General features: G+C 33.9%; 2 protein-coding genes across 7 annotated transcripts in view; one reads left to right on the forward strand and one right to left on the reverse strand.

Moving 5' to 3' along the window:
* Window positions 1-8,271, reverse strand: part of LOC309496737 (uncharacterized protein) — a 103,672-nt gene extending 95,401 nt beyond the window's left edge. For 2 of the 5 annotated variants that reach the window (XR_014205202.1, XR_014205203.1), the window contains exon 1: window positions 816-1,583. Coding sequence is in view for 2 of the 5 variants with exons in the window: in XM_082166879.1 (XP_082023005.1) it covers window positions 2,274-2,279 (6 nt within the window). In the remaining 3 variants the exon portion in view is untranslated. Of the gene's footprint in view, window positions 1-815; window positions 1,584-2,273; window positions 3,513-7,697 lie in introns of those variants that run through there. The other 3 variants (XM_082166879.1, XM_082166878.1, XR_014205201.1) reach the window with 2 other exon arrangements.
* chrm2a (cholinergic receptor, muscarinic 2a) overlaps window positions 1-14,353 on the forward strand; it is a 108,392-nt gene that overhangs the window by 30,252 nt on the left and 63,787 nt on the right. The gene's annotated exons all lie outside the window — the stretch shown is intronic.

Here is a 14,353-nt window from a genome sequence, read left to right on the forward strand (position 1 = left end):
TAGATCATGAAATGAACACATACAGTATCAGAATGATGCATGAAATTATGCACAGCTAGAAACATCTTACAAAGCACTTTTCAGCCAAGAAGACGGAGTGCAGTTTTGCATTGGATTCAGTCTTTGACATTTGACATCAGGGTCTGCTTTATATGCAGATCTCTACACAGAACAAGCTCTGAATCAGACACAATAAAGTCCCCAAATAATTCAGCGCAACAATCAGCATCTGTAATCGGTCATCTCTCTTCCGGCTGTTGGCGTGCGTTGACTTTTAATTTTAGGATAATGTGGCCTCACATTAGAATCTCGTTAATGCTCCAAAAACATACGCCAACGTTTAGACACATCAACAAAAAAATTATAATAATTAATTTGGATCACATATTTTTTGATCACTACATCATTCCCAGACCAGTGTTGTTTTAATATAATTGAGATATTATTTCAGTTTTTAATGATATTTTGAATTGGTTTTAATTTTTATAATGTGAAACTAATTTTGTAATGTGTTTTTTATGTCATTTAAAAAAATATCTCTATTAATATTCTCAAAAAAAAAAAAAATCAGTTAATGTTTATTTTATTTCAAGTAAGAAAATGCCTTTTTATATATATTTTGGTCTTATTTAACTCTAATAACCCTGTCCCAGACTTCCATTTGTGTTATTTCAGAGTTTAACAATATAATAATATTCTAACATGTGGACATTAGCCATAATAAAGATTAAGTGTGTGTTTAAACCTTTGACTGTCGGCATAACTCAACACTTAACAGAGGCATTAAACTGAACTCATACACACTTTAAACTTACGAAAGAAGTGGCCACACATTCTGTGTTTAGACGAGCATCTGTATTTGTCCGTCGGGTTCATCTGAACAGGGCTGTTTGTTGTGGGTTAAACAGAAGACCATTTCCCAGTGCTAACCTCTGGTTAACCCACATTTCTGCTCCCGCGTCTATCTGGGATCTTCCCTGCTGCGGAAAGTCTTGAAGAAGAAAATTAAATTTTAAAGGGCTGCTCCCTGCAAATCTTTCATTGTTGATTTAATTATGTCTCGCAGAGCAATCCCTCGACCCCGACCTCTGCCTCACTCTCAAACACGCACACACACACACACACACACACACACAGCCGCTGGAGAGCAGTCAATGTTCCTCTGGCTGTTGACTGAAATACTGACACTCTCTTCCTGCCACTATTGCTTAACGCCTCGTGTCATGGGAAAGCAGATTTCCAATGAAGAGTTTGTTGCACTTCAGTTCTCAAAACTTCCTCTCTAGTTCAAAATCAGCATTTATTGAAACCAAACTGCAAAAATATTCTGAACTTTTGCAACAACAACAACAAAAAATACACTATCGGTCAAAAGTTTTGAATAATTACGATTTTTTTGTCTTTTATGCTCATCAAGGCTGCATTTATTAGATTTTTTTTTTTTTTTTTTTTTGAAAAAAAGTATATATACAGTATATTGTGAAATATTATTACAAGTATTTAATATACAATATTAACACAAATAAATTTTTTTTGAATTAATAATAATATTTTTTTATCTAGTTAATTTTTTTATCTTGACATAAAGCAGAAACATAATAGTTCTATTGTAGTATAATGTATATACTGTATTTTATTTTTATATTAGTAACTGTTGTTTTGTCATTCTTATTAGTTTAACATCTACAAAGTTTTAGTTTTAGAAAACATTTCTGATTATTATCAATGTTCAAAACAGTTTTGCTGCTTCATATTTTTGTGGAAATCGTGATACTTCTTATTTATTTAAGATTATTTGATGAATATAAAGTTCAAAAGAACAGCATTTATTTGAAACAGAAATATTTTGTATCATTTTAAATGTCTGTACTGTCACTTTTGATCACTTTAATGCATCCTTGATGAATATAAGTATTAATAATTATGCTTCTTTTTTTTTTTATCACCTACCCCAAACTTTTAAATGGTAATGTATCACAGTTTCTACCAAAAAATACTGATAAATAATCAGAAATGTTTCTTGATCATCAAATCATCATATTAGAATGATTTCTGAAGGATCATGTGACACTGAAGATGCTGAAAATCCAGCTTTGATCACAGGAATAAATTACATTCTAACACATATTCACATAGAAAACCATTATTTTAAATTATAATAATATTTCACTATTTTTCCTGTATTTTTGATCAAGCAAATGCAGCCTTGTTGAGCAGAAGAGAAAATGATCCCACATTTTTGACTGGTAGTGTATTTCTTCTCGTTTACTCACCCTCATGTCGTTCCACACCCGTAATATGTTCTTTTATCCACTGGATGTTTATCCGAATGTTGGTCAAATAGATGATAATCCTCCAGAGCTCAAATCTCCCTCTTGACCTCAAGGTCACCAAGTCGCTCGCAACTAAATCAGAGGCACAAACGAGAGTCTGTCATTTAACCTTATCAACTACTAGCTCTGTCATGCTTAGATTTCGTGACTATCATTCTAAATATTTTCATAGTCAAGCATCATCTCTATTTATCGCCACACGTCCACGCAATGCCGTCATAAAGCATCATGTGATGTCATTATAGAGGTTTGTACCGAGGTCTCGCTTAAGGGCAACAGTGGTAATTGTTTACTCGGGTCAAACCATCAAACTTCTGGTTTTAAACATTACACTACATCCCATAACCTGGCCCAGAGCAGATGTTGCCATGGTGATGCCCTGAACTAAACACTGCGCCACTGTTGTGACATGTAAAATGCTAATGAAGTCCAAAGTCACCTCATTAACCCACAAATGTTCCTGCGCCGAAAACAAGACAATGGTTTTCCTAACGAGCCGCTTGGGCAACATAATGGAACAACGGAGGAAAAAAAAGGATGTTTCTCGTTCTTTTTACATAAAAACATTGATATTAGTAGAATGTGATACATTGTAACATTCACAACACAACATCTATCAACCTAAAGCTCATTAGCATATGACCGCCCTCATTTACATATCAACACCTATTTCATATTCAGCTACTTGACCTGGATATGAACTATGCCTAGACAAGTAAGAGATTTACATAAAGCCAATTTACATATAGAAGTCTTAGTTTAATTCTAAAGCTATTCGTGTTATTTGTGCTAATGTTGCATTGAACTCTAGGGCGCAAAGCATCGACCTCAAATCTTGCACAATAATACGATTTTATATATACATGCATATTTATAAACATATGCTTGGTTAGATGCTAACTGCATTTCATTGCCTCTGTACTTGATCTCTTCACAATTACATTAAATCTAATATAATTAAGACATAACTCAAATATAAGAACGTTTTCATTTGGATCACATATTTTAATCACTACATCATTCCCAGACAAGTGTTATTTTTAATATAGTTGAGATATTATTACAGTTTTTATTAATATTTTTAATTTTTATATTTTGCTTTTTCAAGTTTAACTAATTTTGTCATGTGTTTTTTTTTTTTAATATCTCTATTAATTTTTATTTCATTTTTTGTTATTTTAGCATTGTAATTATAATGAGAAATTTTGCCTTGCAAAACTAGCTGAAAAAAAAAATTTGTTAAAAGAAAGAAAATGCCATTTTAAGAATGTTATTAGTTTTAGTTTTATTTAATAACCCGTCCCAGACTTCCATTTGTGTTATTTCAGAGTTTAACAATTTAATAATATTCTAATATCTCTAACCATATGCTATATTTGCACTTTTGGTTAGATGCTAACTGCATTTCATTGTCTCTGTACTTGTACTCTTCACAATTACATTAAATCTAATTTAATTAAGATATAACATGGGAGCAGTGCAAGCATTATAACTGCTCTATTAATGCAACACAAACTCTGGCTGGTTATTATACACACATCGGGTGGGAAAAACTAAATGACCTCTGAAGTGACAATTGTGGTTAAGGATGAGAATCTTTCAATTAAATTATTCCAGGCGTAGCGTTGACTTCTTCACCTCAGCATAAGAGCTGCTCCTCAAGAGGAAAGTCACGAGGGCAGTTTTAATTGAGTGAGAAAATGGGCATGTGAAACAGTGTGTGAAATATAAAGACTAGAGATGGGAAATGAGGAATGTAATGCGATTCTCCTTAATAATTCCACTAATGATTCTTTTGTTCTGATTCAGTGAGTGAGTCATTAGATTGATTCAGACGTTTAGGAATAATTCTTAAGATTCATTGCAATATAACCGACTCATTTGAATCATTTGTTCACAAAACACATGACACTGACTAGGGATAGGAAATGAGTAAAGTAATGTGATTCTCCTTAACGATTCCACTAATGATTCTTTTGTTCTGATTCAGTGAGTGAGTCATAAGATTGATTCAGACGTTAAGGAATAATTCATAACCGAATCACTGGTTGTTTTCTATATGCATCGGTGGACAAATGCGGATTAAAAGACGGATCAGAACGGCATGAAAAGCATTCAGGTTCAGTATTTATTTATTTATGCTATTCAGAATAAGAACATGTAATTGTGACACACCGCACGATCTTTCGTCTGGGATTTACCAAGCATTGAATGGCTGTCAGCACAAGCTCTCCAGGGGACTCGTGCAAATATCAACTCACACAAACATGCTTAAACACCTCTGAGGGTTCGAGACAATATAAAGTTTCTCACAGGACGCAGTCTGCATTAATCTGAGCAACACAAACCATTACACTCACATGTTTGTGTTTACTCCGTTACACTTCAGGGACAAATATGTCCTCAGAAGTGAGCTAAATCTGACAAGGCCTTCCTTTGGGTACAAACAGGGACGTCCGTTATTGGAAAATCCATTCATACATAAAATAATTAATTTACTTGTTTCTAAAAATGCAGTTTTCTTTTAGTGGTAAGCGCAGCAAACAATTTGTCCACACTAAATGTGAAAATTGGATTGGAACAATCTTTCCGAATGATGCATAACACACGCCTCTGCCTTAAAGAGGACTTATTAAGCCCTTTTACAAAGTCTTGATGTTGTTGTTTCTCTACTAGAACAGGTTTTCCTGCTTGAATGTGGATTATATTCCCTATATTCTCCATTGTTGCGGCTCCTCTCTTCCCAGTCTGTCAGTAACGCTCTGTTTAGTTCCTGTCTCTATGAAGCCCCTCCTTCTGAAAGCACACTGTGCTCTGATTGGTCGGCTGGATCAGTGTGTTGTGATTGGTCGAGCGCTTCGAGTGTGTTTGGGAAATGTCCCGCCCCTTACCATAACCACCAGTTTCAACCATAGACTGTAAAAGAAATATGTTGGTAGTGTGTGTGACGTCACCCATAGTGTTCCTGAAGAGCATTTTTGAAGCCCAAAGTGGGCGGAGCCGGCTTCGTTTACACCCGGATAAACGAAAATGTGCAGTGAGGCGAATTAGCTGAGGTGACGTGCCGCTAACAGACAGCAGACAAACGGCTAGTAGGGAAATCAGCGGCAATCTACCTGTCACTCAAGTGGCCACGCCCTTAATTATGCAGAACTTTAAGGCTTAATATAATTTAAAGGGTAACTAAACCCCTGGTCAGAGCCCGACTCCACCCACTGGCAATATTTGAAAAATGCTAGAAAAGAGGGCAGACACCAGCGGAGATAGAGGGGACGAACCGTGAGCGGGGGGGCGTGCACCTGAGACCTGCTGTCAGACTCTCTAAAATGGAGAGTGACTCACAGGGTCGCAAGACGACGTAAAGTACATGCATCTGATGAGTTTTATCGAGTTGATGTCAATAGCGCGCGCTCTCTATAGGCATATTCATATTTTGCCGCTATGTGAAAAAATTAATCAAAATGCGCCGACGCGTTTGTCGACCCCAAAGGATTAACTTTACCCTAACCATAAATTGTGATTAAAATATATATGATCACTCACATCAAGACGCCGCTGCGGTGGTGGAGTCCATGCAGGAGGAGCAGCGTTTGACACTGTGTTGCTTTTCAGCGCGAGCTGTGTGGAGAAGCCCATTTCCACCTCTATTGCGTTGGAGAAGCAATCACGCGTAAAATGCAGGTTTCACACTCACGGTCTTCCAGGCCAAGTGCATGCAAACACTGGCGCCTAATTTCCAAGTCTGCTGGAAAGCTATGCAGTCCAGCAGTGCTGTTGCAACCAGCAACACTACACCTACGTACCCTCCTGACCACTGTACACAGATAAATCTACGCTAGCTCATACCAAGGGCGTGGTGAGATCGTACCAGGGGCGTGGTGAGCTGGAACCTGCTTACGTCACCTGCCACCGCTTACGTCACTTGCCACCGCAAACATCCAATAGGAAAATTCAACTGCAGTAGCCACCGTTCAACCTTAAGAGGGCAGCACTCAGACGTTTTTACACCATATATTGTAAAATTAAAACACTTTATACCCAAATGTCAAAAAAGTTACTCGAATCAATGAACAGCACTAATAAAGCCCCATTCTTACAGATCATTAACTAAAAAAAGTTGGTTTAGGGTTTAGTTACCCTTTAAAAGCATGAGTTATAAAAAAAATTCACCCCCCTCATAGTCGTCATGAAGGGCAAAATTAGCTATATAGACCAAAACTACTTTTTGCACCGGGCTATAAACTTATTTGTTTCTGCTGTAAAGTTGGGCATTTTAATATGGAGATTTATGGGATTGACTCTCTTTTGGAGCCGGTCTCTAGTGGCCAGTCGATGAACTGCAGTTTTAGTCTCTTCCGTTTTGGTTTCAAGAGAGCGACTGGAAGGTTTCCGCTGGGTTTCAACACACTACTAACTAACTCAACCAGGCCCCGCCCCTTTTAGTCTGCGTATTCATTATTTAAATGAGGAATATTGTGATGTGTTCGTTCCCGGAAGAAAACTCAAGACTACAATGGAGGCGTTTCAGGGAGTTCAGAAACACTGACACTGACACAGAGAAGAACTCCCGCTGGAGGGATTGCTTATAGACGCAACATATCTCCTTTTCAAGGTCCAACAACCTTCCTATTAAATGATTCCTCAATCTCTCAGTCCCTGAAAGAGAGACAGATCTCTTAGGTAGGAGCAGTCGGATCTAAACCTCATGTAAACTCACACTCAGGGGATCGCGGTCTGCGCAGACGCAGGCTTTTTAATTGGTTTCATTTGAATGACTGTAAAAGCCACTGTGTTATTAGATTATATTTATCCCCACAGCGCGGCTGCTTACATCAGCGCTGAAAGAGAAGATTAATGCACAGAATTTTAAACTGCGCTTTAATATTCCATCCAGATTTATCCAAACAGCTGCGTCGAGCCCTTCATATTGAGCTCTGTGGAAAGAAGATTTACCAGCATTACATGCAAGAGCTTGCACAACTTACCAAGGAACATTACAACAACAACAAAAAACACTTCAATCTGTTGATTACCACATAAAAAATGACTTAGACTTGTCACTTAGTTTGTAAAAACAAAGATGAAATGCACTTAGATGTTTAATGTGCATCTCGTCATTTGCTTCAAGCACTTAAGAGTGATTGTTTCATAAAAAAATTTTTTTTTCAGCTGTAAAGTGTCTAAATCCTTTTAGTGTCGGGACGACTGTAAACAAATGCTTTGTTTGTAGAAGAAAATGAGCATTACGCCACAAACACCGTCTTATAGAGCTGAAGTTGCATTGAACCTGAAACATTCCTCCACCACCAAAGCCACGAACGCAAGGAGCTTTGAAACAGTGTTTACACAAAACAGCAACACTACCTGAAAGAACACAGCCGACCGGCGTGCTTTAATGTCCCGCGGCTGCATGAGCTCAGCCAACCGCGCGGTCACATGCTTCGGCTCCAGTAAAAACATTTCAGCGCTGACATTAACAAGAGGCTGACATTCCCGATATCAAATTCCACACGTTCGCCAAAAGACAGAAGGAAATTCATGCAACGTTTCTTCTGTATCTCAAATGTTTCTGATGCGCAGCAATAAGATGGAGAGCTAATGTGCAAAAAATGCTTTTCTTACTTAGTATTTTTGTCTTGTTTTCAGTCCAAATGTCTAAAAATCCTTGAATCAAGAAGGATTTAGAAGATGAGTAAAATGAAATAAGAAATTATATCTTGTTTTCTGGATAATTATTATTTATAAAAAAAAATTATTAAGTGAGTTCTTGCTTAAAAAAAGCAAAATGGGGTAAGAAAAATAATCTTGTTTTCCAATTGAATTAAGATTATTTTTTGAATATAAATTATTATACATTTTTTAAATACATTTTTTCCATTTGAATTAAGATAATTTTTCTTATGGGGTAAGAAAAATAATCTTAATTCAAATGGAAAACAAGAAAAATGATCTTAATTCAAATGGAAAACAAGAAAAATACAGGAAATTTATCTTAATTCAAATGGAAAACAAGAAAATACAAGAAAAATAACCTTAATTCAAATGGAAAACAAGAAAAATTATCTTAATTCAAATGGAAAACAAGAAAAATGATCTTAATTCAAATGGAAAACAAGAAAAATACAAGAAAAATTATCTTAATTCAAATGGAAAACAAGAAAATACAAGAAAAATTATCTTAATTCAAATGGAAAACAAGAAAAATAATGTTAATTCAAATGGAAAACAAGAAAAATGATCTTAATTCAAATGGAAAACAAGAAAAATACAGGAAATTTATCTTAATTCAAATGGAAAACAAGAAAATACAAGAAAAATTATCTTAATTCAAATGGAAAACAAGAAAAATTATCTTAATTCAAATGGAAAACAAGAAAATACAAGAAAAATTATCTTAATTCAAATGGAAAACAAGAAAAATTATCTTAATTCAAATGGAAAACAAGAAAAATGATCTTAATTCAAATGGAAAATAAGAAAAATGATCTTAATTCAATTGGAAAACAAGAAAAATACAAGAAAAATGATCTTAATTCAATTGGAAAACAAGAAAAATTATCTTAATTCAATTAGAAAACAAGAAAAATACAAGAAAAATGATCTTAATTCAAATGGAAAACAAGAAAAATGATCTTAATTCATTTGGAAAACAAGAAAAATACAGGAAATTTATCTTAATTCAAATGGAAAACAAGAAAATACAAGAAAAATTATCTTAATTCAAATGGAAAACAAGAAAAATTATCTTAATTCAAATGGAAAACAAGAAAATACAAGAAAAATTATCTTAATTCAAATGGAAAACAAGAAAAATTATCTTAATTCAAATGGAAAACAAGAAAAATGATCTTAATTCAAATGGAAAATAAGAAAAATGATCTTAATTCAATTGGAAAACAAGAAAAATACAAGAAAAATGATCTTAATTCAATTGGAAAACAAGAAAAATTATCTTAATTCAATTAGAAAACAAGAAAAATACAAGAAAAATGATCTTAATTCAAATGGAAAACAAGAAAAATGATCTTAATTCATTTGGAAAACAAGAAAAATTCAAGAAAAATAATCTTAATTCAATTGGAAAACAAGAAAATTTTTCTTAATTCAATTGGATAACAAGAAAAATACAAGAAAAATTATCTTAATTCAATTGGAAAACAAGAAAAATACAAGAAAAATGATCTTAATTCAATTGGAAAACAAGAAAAATACTAGAAAATTGATCTTAATTAATTTGGAAAACAAGAAAAATACAAGAAAAATAATCTTAATTCAATTGGAAAACAAGAAAAATGATCTTAATTCAATTGGAAAACAAGAAAAATACAAGAAAAATGATCTTAATTCAAATGGAAAACAAGAAAAATGATCTTAATTCAATTGGAAAACAAGAAAAATACAAGAAAAATGATCTTAATTCAAATGGAAAACAAGAAAAATGATCTTAATTCAATTGGAAAACAAGAAAAATACAAGAAAAATGATCTTAATTCAAATGGAAAACAAGAAAAATGATCTTAATTCAATTGGAAAACAAGAAAAATACAAGAAAAATGATCTTAATTCAAATGGAAAACAAGAAAAATGATCTTAATTCAATTGGAAAACAAGAAAAATGATCTTAATTCAATTGGAAAACAAGAAAAATGATCTTAATTCAATTGTAAAAAAAAAAAAAAAATACAAGAAAAATTATCTGAATTCAAATGGAAAACAAGAAAAATGATCTTAATTCAATTGGAAAACAAGAAAAATACAAGAAAAATGATCTTAATTAAAATGGAAAACAAGAAAAATGATCTTAATTCAAATGGAAAACAAGAAAAATTATCTTAATTCAATTGGAAAACAAGAAAAATTATCTTAATTCAATTGGAAAACAAGAAAAATACAATAAAAATGATCTTAATTCAATTGGAAAACAATTAAAAATGATCTTAATTCAATTGGAAAACAAGAAAAATGATCTTAATTCAAATGGAAAACAAGATTTTTTTTTTTACCCCATTGGCAGATAATTATGCTTGTTTAAGCAAAAAACTCACTTAATTTTTTTTTCTCTCCAGAAACAAGACATCATTTTACTTCTCTAGTAAATGCTTTTTGATAAAAATTTTTTTCGATATTTGGACAGGAAACAAGACGAAAATACTGATTAAGAGAAGCCTTTTTGCAGTGTACTGGTCCTTTTATCAACAATGTCAAAAATGTGCTCACATTTACCAAACCAATGTGTTCGTGAACTGGAATGAATCAGTTTTGAGAAGTTAATGACTCACCACTCAATGAGACAGTATAAGCGGTTCTCGACTGTCCGTTTCAGACACGTATGTCTCTAAATGAGCCAAAAGCCATTTGTACGAATGCTTTAGCAGCAAAACTGTCCAAGAACTCATGAATATTTGTCACAGTCACATTCAACATGCAGGGAAAGCCCAGATCATGATGTAGTATGAACATTAATCTCAATTAAGTTGGAAGAAAAAATACCCTAATTGAAATTAATATACCTCAATTACATAAAAACTAAATATAAATAGCAATATGTCTACAAATGGCTTTATTAAAACATGTAAGAGAATGTAACATGCCCCAGTGGACATTAGTAATGAAGTTAAGAACCAGATTTAATTTAATCAAACTGTTCAAAAGAACCAATTCATAGAAATGACTCAAACTATTATTAATCTCTTACCTTTCAAAAGCGTAGAGATCGTCTGATCCTGATTTTAAGTGTCCAACACCTGAAATAATTTTAATTCCATGAATTCTAAACAGGAATATTTTCGTTAACTAAATAAAATTAATTAATTAATAAAAAATGTGTTTAAAAAAATTAATAAATAAAGATTAACTGAAATAGAACATATAACTTAACTTTGTAAAAATTATAATAGTATATCAATGTTACGACAATGACATTAATTCTTAATTAACTCTGTTCTATTTAATTTTATTTCAGCTTTTTGACAAAATAACGAATTAAAATTCAAATGTAATTAAAATTCATTTAATTAAAAAATTTATAAAATGATTATTATGTCGATGACTATCTTAATTTTTACTATGATTACATAAAGTATTTTAGAATTTATATATACAAAATAAAAGTATTATTACAACTAGTGGATTAAATTCATGCAAAATTTGCTTTGCAACCTAAATGTCGAACTGTTAAAAAAGTAAAATAACATAAATAATAAATATGATATTTCAAAAACACAATAGACACTCCAGGGATTCATTATACGGCATATGTTTAATGTGTCTTTGTTATTTTAGTAAATAAACAATACATTAATTTACATTTGTATATCATGAACAACCGTTCGATGTGTTTTTCCTGAAGCACTAATAAAACTCCATTACTCTAAAATGTTAAAAATGCCACGTTTCTCACTCGAGAATAAATGGCTGTTGCATAACGTAGATTTTATGCAAATAATCATGAAATAAGCACAACCAATATTAAAGAACATGGAGTGAGTGTCGGCACTGTGATCGAGAGCAGAGAAAGATTCATGTGTCGAGTGTTTGTGTTTAATAAACCCAAAGGCATTGAATATTCCAAACTGGATGTTACCCAAGCCTCGCTCTGCCCTTCACAATGTCAACACTCGCACATCATCGTGTTAGATTCACACAGACACACACACACACACACACACACACATATGCACAAATGTGCTTGTTAACGGTTATTGTAAAATGTGCATGTCATAAAAACCTCTTATTAAGGCGAAATCCACTGCGTGTAAAAGTGAGATAGGAGGTTTTTCCTGAAGGTGGAAAGTCTGTCACCTCATAGACACACACACACACTCACACACTCCAGACTGGCTGTGTTTGAGTATCTCAGTCCAGGTGACAGTGTTTCTCTGACACATTTATAATGGATGAATACGTCCACACACACTTTATACTGCAGATTCACGACACACAATGCTTCCACTCACACACACACACACGGTTTTATACATATTAATCGATCACAATCACGTTTTAAATATAAATCACAGCAACTTTTTGGCAATATAAGCAAGTGCTTTCCTTCTAACATTACATTGCAAACTAATTATTGGTAGTAGTGTAGAGGTTAAAGATAAGCACTGTAATGTTGCCAGTTATTTAATATTATAAAGCACAATTACAGATGCATGAACATGTAAAGTGTTTGGATTATTCAAAGCTTAATGCAAAAAAGAAGTGCTGCATGGGGTGTATAAAATCTCGGTGCTCTTTGGTTGTGGGATAGTATATCTCTGAAGACAAGAATTCCAAGGCACTCGAATGTTAGTGAAAAAAGTTAAAAAGCCTTTATTTCATTCCTGGCTTACTTGAAAATTGGTGAGAAGTACACCTACGCGTTGCGGCTACATGCCTTCATCAGGGTTTTACCCTGTAACCCTTCTTTGCATAATTCAAAATGATGTTAATTCTGAATATTCTTACACAGAATGATGTAGTTAAAGGCATATTTCAGAGCTGGAAAGATGAATGTGTATTTAAATTGGGTCATTGATGTAGTAGAAATGTGAAGTTATTGTAGAAGTTGGTGCCTTTTATGGCGGGAAAAGCCAGAAAATGTATTTTTGGCTCATGTGGATGAAAGACTACAACTCCCAGAATGCACTTGCTTCGCTGCCCTACGAGGACACGCCCAAGCCATGCCTCCCGGTTACAGAGGGCAGTGTCGGAAGAAATTATACAGCTTGGCTACTAGTCGACTGAAACTGAAAAGAGGGCGTTTTATGGTGAGATCCCCCTATGGGCGGGTTGAAGACATGCGGAACGAGCTCCTCCTATTGGCTGTAGTCTCTCGCCTCTGGACAGAAAAGCCTCTGATGAGCTAAATGAAGATTTTTGCGTCATCTGAGTTTTTTTTCCAGACACACAATACAGTAAAATACAATACTTCAATGGCAACCAACTATACCAATGTTCAAAGAAGGTTCAAATGTCCGTCTCAATGCAGCTTCAAAGTCTCGACACGATCCCAGTCGAGAAATAAGGGTCTTATCCAGCGAAACGATCGGTCATTAAAAAAAAAAATATATATATATACTTTTTAACCACAAATGCCCGTCTTGTACCATCTCTGAGATGCGCCACGTATTACGTCATCACGTTGGAAAGGTCATGAAAAAAATTCATTTAATAAATTAAAACAAAGATGTCGGACGATTTTGAAGTTGGAGGAGAAAATGAGATGACATTTTTCGCCCTTCCCTCCTTTTTGAACCAGAGCACACAGACAAATAACTTAGATGACGTGACACGTGACCTTTCCAACGTGATGACGCAATACGTGGCACATCTCAGAGATGGTACACGACGAGCAAAAAGTATATATATATATATTGTTTTTTTTTTAGAAAATGTCCGATGGTTTCGCTAGATAAGACCCTTATTTCTCGACTGGGATTGTGTCGAGACTTTGAAGCTGCATTGAGACGGACATTTGAACCTTCTGTGAACATTGGTATAGTTGGTTGCCATTGAAGTCCATTCTGTGTAGAAAAATCCTGGAATGTTTTCCTCAAAAACCTTCATTTCTTTTCGACTGAAGAAAGAAAGACATGGATATCTTGGATGGCATCGGGGTGAGTAAATTATCAGCGAAAATATTTTTGAAAGTGAACTAATCCTTTAATGCTAATCGGTGAAGTATCCCTTTAATATTTCACTACCTTATTGCTTGTTTTTTAGGTTTTCATGAATTCAGCCTCACTTTTCTACAACTAGAAAAGTTTAAATAAACAATCCCACACTTCTCCTCTGCGATGCAGGAAAAGCTGGAAAAGCAAACAAAAAGCTGCATTCGAAGTCACATGCTTTCCTACAATAAAGTAGTTGAGAAACTGTACGTGGAAATAGTTGTATGTCCGAATTTGTAGTCGTCAAATGACTTCCGGCGAGATTTTTTTAAGTGTGCATTCAATGGACACTTCACTATCCCATGAGGCCACAAGAGAGGATTTATAAAGTGATGCAACAATTAGTTTAGAACATGCAATTGC

The sequence above is a fragment of the Leuciscus leuciscus genome (genome assembly GCF_965113295.1).
Source record: "Leuciscus leuciscus genome assembly, chromosome: 4".
NCBI classification, from domain to species: Eukaryota; Metazoa; Chordata; class Actinopteri; order Cypriniformes; family Leuciscidae; genus Leuciscus; species Leuciscus leuciscus.